Source organism: Acomys russatus, chromosome 27 (assembly GCF_903995435.1).
Source record: "Acomys russatus chromosome 27, mAcoRus1.1, whole genome shotgun sequence".
Classification (NCBI taxonomy): Eukaryota; Metazoa; Chordata; class Mammalia; order Rodentia; family Muridae; genus Acomys; species Acomys russatus.
The window spans coordinates 47,547,214-47,560,321 of record NC_067163.1 but is presented as its reverse complement, the minus strand read 5'-3'; the positions used below and the strand labels follow the sequence as shown (position 1 = coordinate 47,560,321).

At 38.5% G+C, this 13,108-nt stretch overlaps 1 protein-coding gene across 1 annotated transcript in view; it reads right to left on the bottom strand.

Annotated features, from left to right (window-relative positions):
- The window catches only part of Nek1 (NIMA related kinase 1), a 125,820-nt gene that overhangs the window by 43,172 nt on the left and 69,540 nt on the right, over nucleotides 1-13,108 (bottom strand). Inside the window, exons 19-23 of the mRNA XM_051170046.1 lie at nucleotides 10,553-10,636; nucleotides 10,004-10,087; nucleotides 9,526-9,603; nucleotides 8,736-8,831; nucleotides 60-188 (exon numbers count right to left, since the gene is read on the bottom strand). Of these exons, the coding sequence (XP_051026003.1) occupies nucleotides 60-188; nucleotides 8,736-8,831; nucleotides 9,526-9,603; nucleotides 10,004-10,087; nucleotides 10,553-10,636 (471 nt within the window). The remainder of the gene's footprint in view (nucleotides 1-59; nucleotides 189-8,735; nucleotides 8,832-9,525; nucleotides 9,604-10,003; nucleotides 10,088-10,552; nucleotides 10,637-13,108) is intronic.

The following is a 13,108-nucleotide window of genomic DNA, read 5'->3' as shown; positions in this document are numbered from 1 at the left end:
TTATTTTTATTTAAAGTAATCTTTAGTCTTTGAGGAGTTATAAATTTTATGAAACTTACCAGGCCCACTTCTTTCAAAGCTGAAGTCACAGAAATAACAGGTTTCATCTCCTGCTTTGACGGAGAGCCGTCTGTTTCACGATGCTCTGAAGGTGGAGGGACATCTGAGCTCCTCACTCTCGCCACCAACTGCAGGAGACGGAGCACACAGACACGCTGGGTTGCATATGTTCATGGAGAAATAAAAGGCTCCCATCTCTTATGCCTAGTACAGACGAGTCTCATTCCTTAACTACTCACTGGCAAAACAGTGAACAAGAAAATCCTCCAGTCTCATATGGAAATAGAGCCATCTGGCACACACTCCTAAACCAAAACTGGCTAAAACTGCACTAGCAGTGTCTCATAAAATGGTTGCCACAAAGTTTTCTAGGGGCAAGAGGAAATGCTCAGCAGTTAGGAGTACTTACCGCTCTTGCAGAGGACCTACATTGAACTCCCAGCACCCATAGAGCAGCTCACAACAATTGCTAACTCTAGTTCCAGGAGATCCAATGCCCTCCTTGGTTTCCATGGGCTCCTGCACACACTTGGTGCACATAATATCATGCAAGCGCGCGCGCACACACACACACACACACACACACACACAGACATAATAAATACACACAATTTTTTTCACACAAACAATTTTTAAAAGTTTTATAAAACACTCGCTTCTAATATTATTAATTTATTTTACTCTAATACAATGTTTGGTGTGAAAGTAGCTTATTAATCTTACACTTCAGAAAGAAATGCTTCCGAAAACTTCTCCAAGTTTTGCACTGTTTCCTTAAAGTCTGAAAACCCATCTTTTTCAACACAACGGCATTTATTATAAAAATATCAACATGAATGACAATGGATGAGTGGCAGGTCAGAAAGTAAGACTTAGTTATTACATTATATCAATACATACTTGTTATTATCAAGCACTAGCCATTTAGACTCTATAATCAATATGAAGATTGTATGCTTAAAACTATATTTCTATACTTTGTAACTGTGTATATGTGTGTATGTACACAAGTATATGTGTATTTGAGTAGAGGTGCCAGAAGAGCTTCTCCTGGAGTGAGAGTTTCAGATGGTTGCGAGCTGCCTGACATGGGTGCTGGCATCTGTACTTAGGTCTTCTGCAAGAGCAATGTGCAGTGTTAGTCTTCCTAGCTCCCAAGACAGTGAACTGTGTATTTATAACGAGAAACTGAGATTTAAGTGTGCTGACGGCAGCTTGGGATGAGCTGCTACCTACTTCTCAGTTCACCAAGATTTTCACAGAGTCACGTTTCACACAGTACCTACTGAGCTATGGATAAAGTGGTACTCCTAATATTTACGCTTCTACATTTTCTTTTTATACCAGTACCTATTTATTTAAACACTGGAAACATTGTTAATTACGTGATGTCAAGATGTGAAATAACCTTTAAAAGTTTCTAGAACTCATAACAACAAAGTATTGTCACTATGAAGGATCATGCTAAAATATGTTTAACTGTTTTGTTAACACAAGAATGTATATTCAAAGCTTCTGAAATTCTATGGAAATAGAAATAAGCTCCAAAATTATCCTGCACAACTCTGGCATTTTGAGAATATATTAAAAGTCATTTAAAAATTAAGTGATTTCTATAAAAACCAGAGCAGACACCTATAAATCAAACATTAAGGAACTGTTCAAGGCCTTTTGTAAAACTGGTCCTACAAATCGAGTCCAGGACAGCCTGGGCTCTGTTACAGAGAGAAACCCTGTCTAAAACAAAACAAAACAAAACAAGGTGAAGCAAACAAACAAAATAAAACCATTGCTGTTGTGAATGACAGTGACATTTTTAGAATCTTGTGCCAATTCTCTCTCTCTCTCTCTTTTTTTTTTTTTTTTTTGTTTGTTTTTGGTTTCTCTAGACATGGTTTCTTTGTATAGCCCTGGCTGTCCTACACTTACTTTTAGACCAGGCTGGCCTCGAACTCATAGCGATCTGCCTGTGTCTGCCTCTCGAGTGCTGGGATTAAAGCCACCACACCCGGCTTGTGCCAATTCTCTTAAAGAATTACTTTCTAGTATTTCAATCCATAAGTCTAATGTAATTCTTTTATGAGTAAACAAATTCACAGAACTTAAGATTTACTAATAGACTAAAAGGTGCATTATGTTCCTGTCTGTACCAAACACCATCTAGATAACAAATACCCAGAATATTTAAGGCTCCATATTCTCTCCTAAAGGACTGTGAATGAAAAGGGGAAAATACAAGAATCTCTATGTTACTGAGAAATGCTAAATGGTCTGAAATAGAATGAAATAACAACAAAAAAGAGCAAGAACCGACTATGCAAGGCAGATGGGTGCTGAAGCCTCCCTGGAGCTCTCCCCAGCCACCCTCAAACTCACACTTTTGCAGTCAAAGCCTCACATTCAAACTGACTAGTGTTGTGACTTTCTATTATTTCTTGGTATTTCAAGAACTAATTCTTTTCTCTAACAAAAGAGTGCTGTTGCCATTTTCTCTTTTTTGAAGAGATCAAATGAAATAAATTGTGTGAAGCACACAGCAATTATTGATTTAACCTTTATCAAATAAGGTCATTTGGCTTAAACACAAAAAGCCTAAACTGAATTACTGGCAAATTAACTTGCAGAAACCATGTTTCTGATCTTTAGAATGCAGAATAAAAATGAAAAGTCATCTGTGTACAATGAGAAGTTAAAGTTTAGGCAATGTACTGAAGGTTTTAGAATACAGTTCACTAGAAACTATGATCCACAAGTCAAATGCTTCACCTTGTAAATTCAAAAACCAAGATTCAAAAAGATTAAAAAAGAATATAGTTATATATGGATTGAAACAATTTCACTAAGGATAACATTAGACATCCTTTCAGCTTACAGTTCATTTTAATTCATAATTTAAAATATTATCTTAAAAATCATTTTTGAAATTATTGGGCAGGCACCTATAAATGAGAGCATAGAGGAAATCCTTAAAAACAAACAAACAAAAAAAGACCCATATACTCACCGCCTCAAGGAATTATACTTCATTAGTCATAATTATTTGTGTGTGTGTATGGAAGCCAGAGACTGACGCTATGCATCTTCTGCAGCCACCCTCTCCCTTGTTTCCGTAGGTAGGCTCTCCTGCTCAACCTGAAGCTTGCAGGTTTGTCTAGCTTGGCTTTTGGGTGAATCCCAAGGGCCTTCTGTCTTAGCTTCCTGAGTATAGGAAAGACAGGTAGACAGTGCAGTGTTTACACTGCAGTGTTTACATCAGTGCTGTGGATCTGACTCGGGCTTGTAATAGCAGGAAACTTTGCCACCCAGCCATCGATCTCCCTGTCTGCATTTACCCATGCTTGCTAAAAAGTTCTTTCAGGCTAGGACATACTTAAATGGTAGAATGTGAGGAAGGTCTTGATACTCAGAACCTGGCTTGGCGGTACATGTCTCAAATTCTGGTGCTCTTAGATGGAGGAAAGAAGTTAAGGTGGTCAAGGTTGTCCTTTGCTAACACAGGCAGTTGGAAGCCGCCTGGGTTATGAGACCCTGTCTCCAAACCAAACCTAAACCTTCAGGTAAAGTCAAATGGAAACCCTGAGTGTGAAATTCTTTATCATGGTCTTCATATTTTCAAGGAAGCTATAAAGTATAATCAGTAGAAGAATTTCTATATTAAAGAATATTTCTATATTAAAGAATTTCTATATTAAAGCCTAAAGTAACAGACAAACATCTAAGCCAAGACTGCTGGGCTGGGGAGATGGCTCAGAGGTTAAGAGCACCATCTGCTTTTCCAAAGGTACTGAGTTCAATTCCCAGCAACTACATGGTGGCTCACAACCATCTAAGATGAGATCTGGTGCCCTCTTCTGGTTTGCATGTGTATGTGCAAGCAGAACCATGTATAAATAAAGCTTTAAATACTAAAAAAAAAAAAAGACCGCTGAGTTAAACAGGATCTGAATCAGAGAACAAGCTGTGTTATGTGAAGATGGAAGAGCTCAAGGAAGAAGTCACTCCTAACTGACAAGGGAAGGGAGGAGATATTAAACTCACCCCTAAGTCAGAAAGCTAGCAATGAGAAAGGAACAAAACCGAACTCCGGAAACAGAGTCTTATCAGGCTTCTCCAGGGACAAGTCCTGATAGGTCAGCCTGAAACACATACATATGAGCAACACTAGGACAATCAGTAGGCTGTGTGTGTGTGAATGTGTGTCTGTGACAATGATAATAAAAGAGAGGTTATGAGTTTGACAGGGCGTGTGTATCAGGGAAACACAGGAGTTGGAAGATGGAGACTGTAAAGTGAAAATGATGGAAATGCAGTACTTATGTATGAAATTCTCAAAATAAAATAGGTGTAAGAAAACTCACAAAGTTTTATAAAAGACAAAACCTATAAAAAATCTTAAAACAAAAAATTTAAAAAGCCAATTTTTAAAATAAAATTGATCACATGGCTAAGTCTAGAATACTTCCTTCTAAGCATAGTTTTACAAAATGCATCCATTTTTAAATATAAAACTTTTCAACAGGACTAATGCATTGACTTGAGCATTTCATTACGTCAGAGTGGCGTGTGTATATGAGTGTGTATGTGTGTTTGTGCATGCATGTGCATGTTGCCCAGGCTGGCTTGCAACTCACAGCACACAGCCCACCATGGCCAGAAACTTTTTTTTTTCCTCATGGTACTAGGAATTAAATCCACAGCTTGGGCATATGCAGCAAGCCCTTTACTGCTAAGCTATGTACCTGGCTCTTACAGGACAGGTTTTAAAATAACCCTATAGAAGCACACAGCCTGCCGTGTCCTTTAAGACATTTTCACCGCACCTCCATCTCCACTGCATGCTTTCAGTTATCACTGTAAGATCTTCTGTTTCACATTTCAATGTTACCATGTACTGAAACTTAATCAGCAGTGTCACCAAATGACAAAAGTTTAAAAAAAAAAAAAAGTACACAAGAAACGGGGCCAGCTTTACGAATGTAAGAAGCTTTGTCAAGTCTGAAGTCACAGAACGGTAAGCATCATTTCATTTCTGTATGTGGATTAGTAGGGATGAGTATGCATGTCAGGACCATGTCAAAAGGGCCTGACCCCATATTCCGAATATAGGATATTTCACACGGAGTTCTGTAGCATCTAAGGATATATCACAGCTACATTTCTCTTTAAAGAGTAACTCCAGGTTATTAGCTGACGACATGCCATTCCAAACACATTTTCCCTCCCTATATTCAATAAACAGAGGTTTCCTGAACAGTTCTCTAGTTGAATAAGTTGAGTCACAAAATTCCCATCAAATTTATCCACTTGTTTTTTATCATCATCATGACAAAGCTAATCCTAGTTTGGGTTTTCCGAGTTATATGAATTTGAGCTGTGGGAGGCATACTGTTCTGAGTAGAGCCTACGTGTCTGGGGAAGACAATAACATTTGATAAATGTGCTGTGTGTCAGTGTCCTACACGGCACTCACAGAATGAACTGAGACACGACATTCACCCTACCGTAAGGTAACACAGGTAGGTAACAAAGCCAGAAAGTAGAGGCCTGCTGCCAAGGAAGGCCTGTGTGTGCACACTGAGCAAATAAGGACTAGATGACCTAGTGTCTAAGACTACAGGGAACCAAAAAGTGAAATCTACACCAACTATTATCAAATAATTTGATGTTCCATGAAGATTTTTGTCTGAATTTGGCATTTAAAAAAATAAGGCTGGCAGAGGGGTCAAGGACACCACAAGAAGACCTATAGAATGCACTGACCTGGGCCCATAGGAACTCACAGATTCTACATTGTCAACCAGGTAGCATGCACGGGGCTGACCTGGGGCCTCTGCACATATGTTACAGCTGTGTAGCTTGGTCTTCTTGGGGGCTCCTAACAGTGGGAGCAGGGGCTGTCTCTGACTCTGTTGCCTGACTTTGGGACTCTTTCTGCCTACTGGGTTGCCTCTAGCCTCAGTAGAAAATGCACCTAGTCCTACTGCAACTTGATAAGCTAGTTGACATCCATGGGAAGCTGCTCCTTTTCTGAAGAGAAAGGAAGGAATAGGGGGGGGTGGGGTGGTGGGGGAAGAGGACTGGGAGGAGAGGAGGGAGGGGAAAGTGAAGCTGGGATGAAAAGTAAATTAATTAATTAATAAATAAAAAATTAAGGCTCAATTAGACTACATGTAGGCTCATCATGTCTGCTGGATACATTATTCCACCTACCTTCATGGGCTATGAAGAATGTTTGAATGGATTATTTAAGGTTAATCTAAAAATAAGGAAGATATTTGTAATTGTGATATTGTAGCTGAACATGATGTTAATAAGCTCATGATGAGAAAGATTTAAAACACTCATACTTAAAACTTAACACACAGACACACACACACACACACACACACACACGCACGCACACACACACACACACACACACGCACGCACGTACACACACACACACACACACACACACACACACACACAGTTTTACACTGACTTGTCCTGAAAGACACTGTCTTTGGCAATGTGAAAAGCAGTGTGTGCACTAATAAAGATTCTGTTTCTTGTGCTGAAGATATAATCCTAGAAGACTTAATGCAGCCTGTTTCCAGTGTTGGAAGGCTCACAACTATTTTTGGGCAAGAAAAGTTTGGGAATAGATTTGGGTAATACAAGAAATTTCTGACTCTTAACTAGTAAAAGGATGGTCTTGACAATTCTCTTGTTTTGGAGGGCAAAAATGGTAAGCTACCAGTTATTGCTTCATGCTAACCCTGTATTGATACTATGCCTGAGAGGATAAACAAGGACCACTCCATTAAGAACAAGACCAGTCAAATATGGAATCTAAATAAGTCAGATGATGCTCTGGCCGGTGGACCAGGAGACAATTTCTAGATGTCTAAAAAGACGGAAGTCTGCCATCATTCATGTCTTGTTTGTGCTAAATTGAAATCTGGCCAGAAAGGAGGCAATAAGGTGAAAGTATGTTCTCCACTGTTATAATTTTGAAATTAAAGAGAAAAATGTAAGAGGTAAAGACAGAAGAACTTTAAAATGCTACATCCAAAATTACACTGGATATAAATCAAAGAGAACTTACTCAGAAATTCTTAGTCTCTTTCTGAACTCTAGAGTTCTGACTCTTCCATTCATGATCTTTGAAAAAAGTTGGTAAACAGGACATAAAACTGCTATGTCTTCCTAGGTCACAGCACACGGCGCTGCGCTGTACGGAATCACAGCACATGGCGCTGCACTGTACGGAATCACAGCACACAGTGCTGCGCTGTATGGAATCACTTCTGTTAAGACGAGAACAAACCGTCCCTGTTATTCCCTAATACTGTCCCAAGAGTCCAGCTAATACAACAATTAGAAAAACTTTAAGCAAAGGCCATCTTACAGAAAGCAGAAGAAAAATGTATAGGAATCAAGACTCTGGGAACCCTGAGGGCCAGTCCTGTTCTGACCGGAACTGTAAGCGTGATTTTATGTAAGGATATTATCCTTTCTCTGCTATGTACAGTAGTCAAGATTAAAGAAAAACAACACATACACAGTAGTTTCAAATGCCTGCATACTATAAAAATAAACTGGAGGAACCATTATGGCCTATCAATGACATGACCGACTTCTAAAATCCCACAAAATTACATGATAATCAGTAGACCAGGAAACTTATTATGGCCTAAAATAATAGTAAAAGTCTAAAATTTCTCCAAATATGAGCAATATTTTGTTAGGGATGGAAAATGATAGAATTACAAATTATCTAATGTAACATTTATAATAAGAATTTAAATATAAAATAATGAATAAACCCATAAAGTTTAACATGTTCCTGGATAAAACTTTATAAACACACCATTTCTTACACTTAACTTATAATGTAATACCAATGTAAATTCCAACAGGGTTCAAACAAAAAATCACCGTACAATTTTCCTAACAAAGAAAACCAAACATATGAAAGAAGAAGAGCCATGAAAAGAGGGTAAAACCCAAATAAAGAACAAGTCCTATGAGGAAAGTAAAGTGTATTCTAACCCTACAGTTACCCACACATGAGGTATTAGGAAACTAGGCAGAGGGTGGAGCAGAGGAGAATCTACAGGAAAGGCAGTGTTTTGGCACAGAAGCTAGGGAGTCATGTGTACATATTTTAGGAATTTAGAAAGATCTTATGTAGCAGCGTAAGTCAGTGGCAGATTCTCCTTCAATTAGAAAGACAAATGGTGCTGGGGTGGGGCTGGAAGAGAGAGGAAAAGGTGAGTAGGAAAGGAAAGGGAGAGAGGAAGGAAATGGAGAGGAATAAAAATTAGAAGAAAGGGCTACTCCAGCCCGGCCCTGGAGCACATGCCTGGCAGTGCCAGGCCCTGGGTTCCACCCTCAGTGCTACAAGATGTACAAACTGCAAAGCTGACTGAGTCCTCAGAAGGAGCCCGAGGACATGAATTCAAGACGGCTTAAGAATGGCACTCAGAGGAAGGATAGCCAGTTACCAAGAAGAGACTTGATATTCTAAGAGCATATATAGGGGGAGGAGGTCTCCCTCAATCACAGACATAGGGGAGGGGAGAAGGGGGGAAGTGGGAGGGAGGGGAGAATGGGAGGGAACAGGGGAAGGGCTAACAATCGAGATGTAATATGAATAAATTAATAAAATTAATTAAAAAAAAAAGTCTTACGTGCTCTTCCCACACTTTCTTCTCTCTCTCATAAGCTTCCTTTCTTTTGCGCTCCAGCTGTTCTTTTAGTACAGCAGCACGTGCATGTGTTTGGGCCTGAAATGAAAAGCGTTAACTCAATTAGTTCTCAGGACAGCCTATGGCCACCATCCCCCGACCTGGGGCTGAAAGTGTAGCTGTCAAAGAAGTACACGTGTGGGTGGTTCCAGAATAAAAACGCACCACGCTCACTCTGTACCCCTCTCACTTTGGACAACAGGGGATCAGTTGGTATTTGGCAAGTGAAAATAAGTCAAATGCACTGGAATGGAAGTTAAAATGTACATGTTTAAGACAATTGCTATACATAGTTCCATTCATCTCTGGAGAAACGGATAGCTGTAAACTTCATTTTTAAGGCTACTTATTTGAGACAGTGTCTTGGTATACATACGTATATATACAAAACCCAGCCTCAAATTCATGGCAAGCCTCTTGCCTCAGCCACTGAATGCTGGGATTACAGGAGTAAGCCCATTCTGGCCGTTTCTACTTTTATAAAATTACACTGTCACACAGCTTTATATATTCATATCATAATTTCACTGAGTTAATAATTAATTCATTCATAAATGTTGTATAAAGATAAAAAAAATGCTATTTTCCAGAAATTGTAAGGTGACAGATAAAGGGGAAATCAAAAGTTAAAACAAGAGAAGAAAATTATATAACTATATTAAAAAAATGTTAAGAGCAAACTTTTCTCCCTCAGCTCTTCTCTTCCTAAGAAGCTGTACTGTTTAGTCTATACCTTAAGTGACTCCATCTTTTTGAGCCTCAAGTCAGCCTCTTCGGTTGTTTCTTGTCTTTTGGCACCATCAGCTTCTTTCTAGAACAATTGTCCACAAGCACACCACTTAGCAAATAGCAGCCATGCTCAGTGCCATGGCAGCCAGAACTAACGCATGTGAAATGAAGCCACTCTACAGGTCAGTGTTCTCCCAGAGCCGCGACTGAGCCCTCCAGAGCAAAGGACAAAGAGAGAGAACGCTGTCACATGGCCCATAACCCTTTCACGGATACCAGTGTATTCCCCATGAAAAGTCCTATGGAACAAATGATCTTACCAATTTGAAACTGTATACTGAAGATTTACTTCATCTCTACATATAGTTTTCTGGTCTTTGACCTTCATTTTCTTTTAACAGTTTTAACTTTATTATGGATATAGCATGTTTTAATTTAATCTATTATTAAATTACTTTTGGAAAAAAATGACTTTTACCTACATTCTCACCACGAAGTTTGGCTTTAATCTGTTGACGCTCATTAAAATTTTGTAGTCTTATTTGCCTCAGTCTTGCCAGATAAACCTAAAATAGGAACAATGACAACAACAAAACAAACATTCACTTAAAAGGAAAATAATGAGCATTTTTTACTGCTTAAAAAAAAAAGCTTAATTTATGGAAAAGTGTTAATCTGAAAACAAGAAACAAAACTTCTCAAATTTCATTAATAAAAATGAAAATATTAGCTTCTGTATTTAATTTAAAGCAATTTATTTCTGCAAAGAAAGAAAATGTTATATAATTACAAATTTTTAAATTATACCAAAAGAAAAGAAATTGAAACTCAGAAGACTGAGAAGGAGTTGTGGAGTTGTGGGGCAAAATTATGACAGCACGTCAGTCAAAATATATTAACAGGTCCCTATAGACTTACAAAATCTTAAAATAATTGTTAAGCATTTAAACCATGCAAGAAAAGAAGGTGATGAGCTTAAAAAAAAAAAAAATGGCTGCGTGGCAGAGGCACTGAGCATGCGGAAAGCATACCTCTTCCTCATTGTTCCTTGGCTTCCCTCCTCTTGAAGAGCTGGGCCTGCCTCCATACAGAGATGCCAGGTTTTGCAGGATTCCCTGTTTGTCATTTAATGTACTAAGTTTAAAGAGTGAGTGGGGCCACAGTGCCCTGCTCCCTGGGCACAGCCACATGCCACTTAGAATACTTGGTCACTTGCAGATACTAAGAAGCCCTGGCACTTCCCACAGCCATGTTGGCATGGAAAGGTAGTAAGAACAGAAGTCATTAAGCTCCAAATATAATTATTTAAAAACAGAGACTGCATGCTTTTATGGTCATTAAAGAGGTTTTTAAATGTTTTCCTCATTAAACCCAAAGCACTATTTTTTCACCATCACAGAGATCCAATCCACTTCTAGATGCCTAAGTGTATACTACACAACACTCTCACAAACTTTTATATCTCCTGCTCTCATTCCCAAAAGTAAGCGACACATTAGCTATCGACCTGATAGATGCCGAACTATCAACCTCTGCTCTCAGGTATGCCCTGTACATCACATGATCAGCTGCAGGCACAAACTGACTCATTTTCAAACACAGCTTATGATAGCATGGAATTATCCTACTGGCAATATTTACATGCTTCAGCAAAAACTAACTGATTAGCCAATTACCTACTTTCTCTTCGTTCAACCTACAATAATGCTTAAAGTTTCTTCAAACTTAAAAAGAATTCTTAGTCCACTTTCCCATCTATTATCTTTATCATGTGTGGAGAATATACTTTTACATTTATTATCTCCATTTTCCTGACTGTCAATCACTTTGAAAACTCTTTACAAATCTGGATTCTAATTTCAGTATAATTTAAAATTTTTTCTAAGGTCACCGATAGTGTCAGAAATGATTCAAATAGAGCCTTTTGAGCATTTTCCCCACTTTTGTCCTCAAAAATTACTTTGGACTGAACCTACTTCATGTTTGTGTGTGTGCGAGCACACATGCACATGTATGTTTTTCTTTCATATATATATATATGAGGTTTAGTGTGTGTGTGTGTGTGTGTGTGTGTGTCTGTGTGTGTGTTTCTCTCATAAATATGAGGTTCACTATGGGAAAATTTAAAAAAATAAAAAAAATCATTAAACATTTATAAAGCTAACATCTGAATTCTTTAAATTTTAAAGAAATTATCTCCCAAATATACTTTTATTCATACATATGAATGCCTATGAGCATACTTTTTATAGAAATATACTTTACTAAATTCTGATTTCACTTACAATTATATTTCCAGTCCCTCCTCATATTCACTAACACATTAAGAACAGATGTGTGGGGGTGGGTGATGTAGCTTTGTGGTAGAACACTTGTTTGCAACTGCAAGGAGGTCCAGGATAAGATGCTCACGTTCACACCCACCCACACCACACTGCAAACACACACACACACACACACACACACACACACACACACACACACACACACACATGAATAAATCAGAGATACAAGTGGACCAGAGGGAATATATATTAGGAAGCTGCTTTGGAGATTCAGAAGTCAAAAGAAGAAATGCCTAAGGTAGGGCAGAAACTAAACTGCTAAATAATAGTTATCTAGGAAAACAAACTGGCACCATTTGCATTTGGCAGATATGAATGTGTTAGATAGCAGAAAGGGAAAGATCAAGTCTAGGTTGGTGACCGCAGGGCTAAGAATAACGTCATGCTGCAAATAGAATGGTAAAGTTAAGTTAAAAAGGAGAATGGTAAAATCAAGTTCAGAAATGGTTTGAGGTAGTTTTGTTGCATATTTGTAGTTACTCAAATGTCAGTCTAAGGAGCTCTAAATTTTATAGGAGAAAAATGCTATGTGAGGGATATTTATTGTTGTTACTTTTGGAGGCAGGGCCTTACTATACAGCCAAGGCTCACTTGGAAAGAGTACTAGGCTCAATGATCCTTCTGCCTCAGTTTCTGTAGTAGTAAGGTTTGAGTTTGGTGGCCCCTCTAACTTCCACATGCCATTGTTTTTATGTGATCTAAATTTTAAAAGGATACCCAGAAGTTATCCACAGAGTTACAAGAGAGTAGGACAGTTACAAACGCAGCCCAATACAAAATTATGAGACTGAGATTTTTCTGTAATTTGCTTTATAATAGATTGCATAGCTTTCAAGTGTTAACTTTGTAGCTGACAATGTGGCTCAGATGAGTTAAAAGGTTAGACACTCCCTTTCCTGATAATGCCTAACATATAAGCAGCCCTTATTTCAAAAACCCCATGAACAGCAAATCATAGTTCTTACAGTGCTCATCCACATCACACCGCACAGCCTCCTTGAACCCTCGGATCCGAAGACGCAAGTGCTCTCTGCACTGTGCATGTTGCTACTTCCCTTAATACCAACGCTCCCTGAAACTGCAAAGTCAGGACTAAGAAATGCAGTGTTTTTACTGAACACAACACTAACACTTTTTTGCTCTTATAGGAACTTGGTGCTTAATTATAGAAAACAAAGACAAGAGGTTCTGTTTCAACAAGATACCAGGTGAAAACCAACTACTCCAAGTTGTTCTCTGATC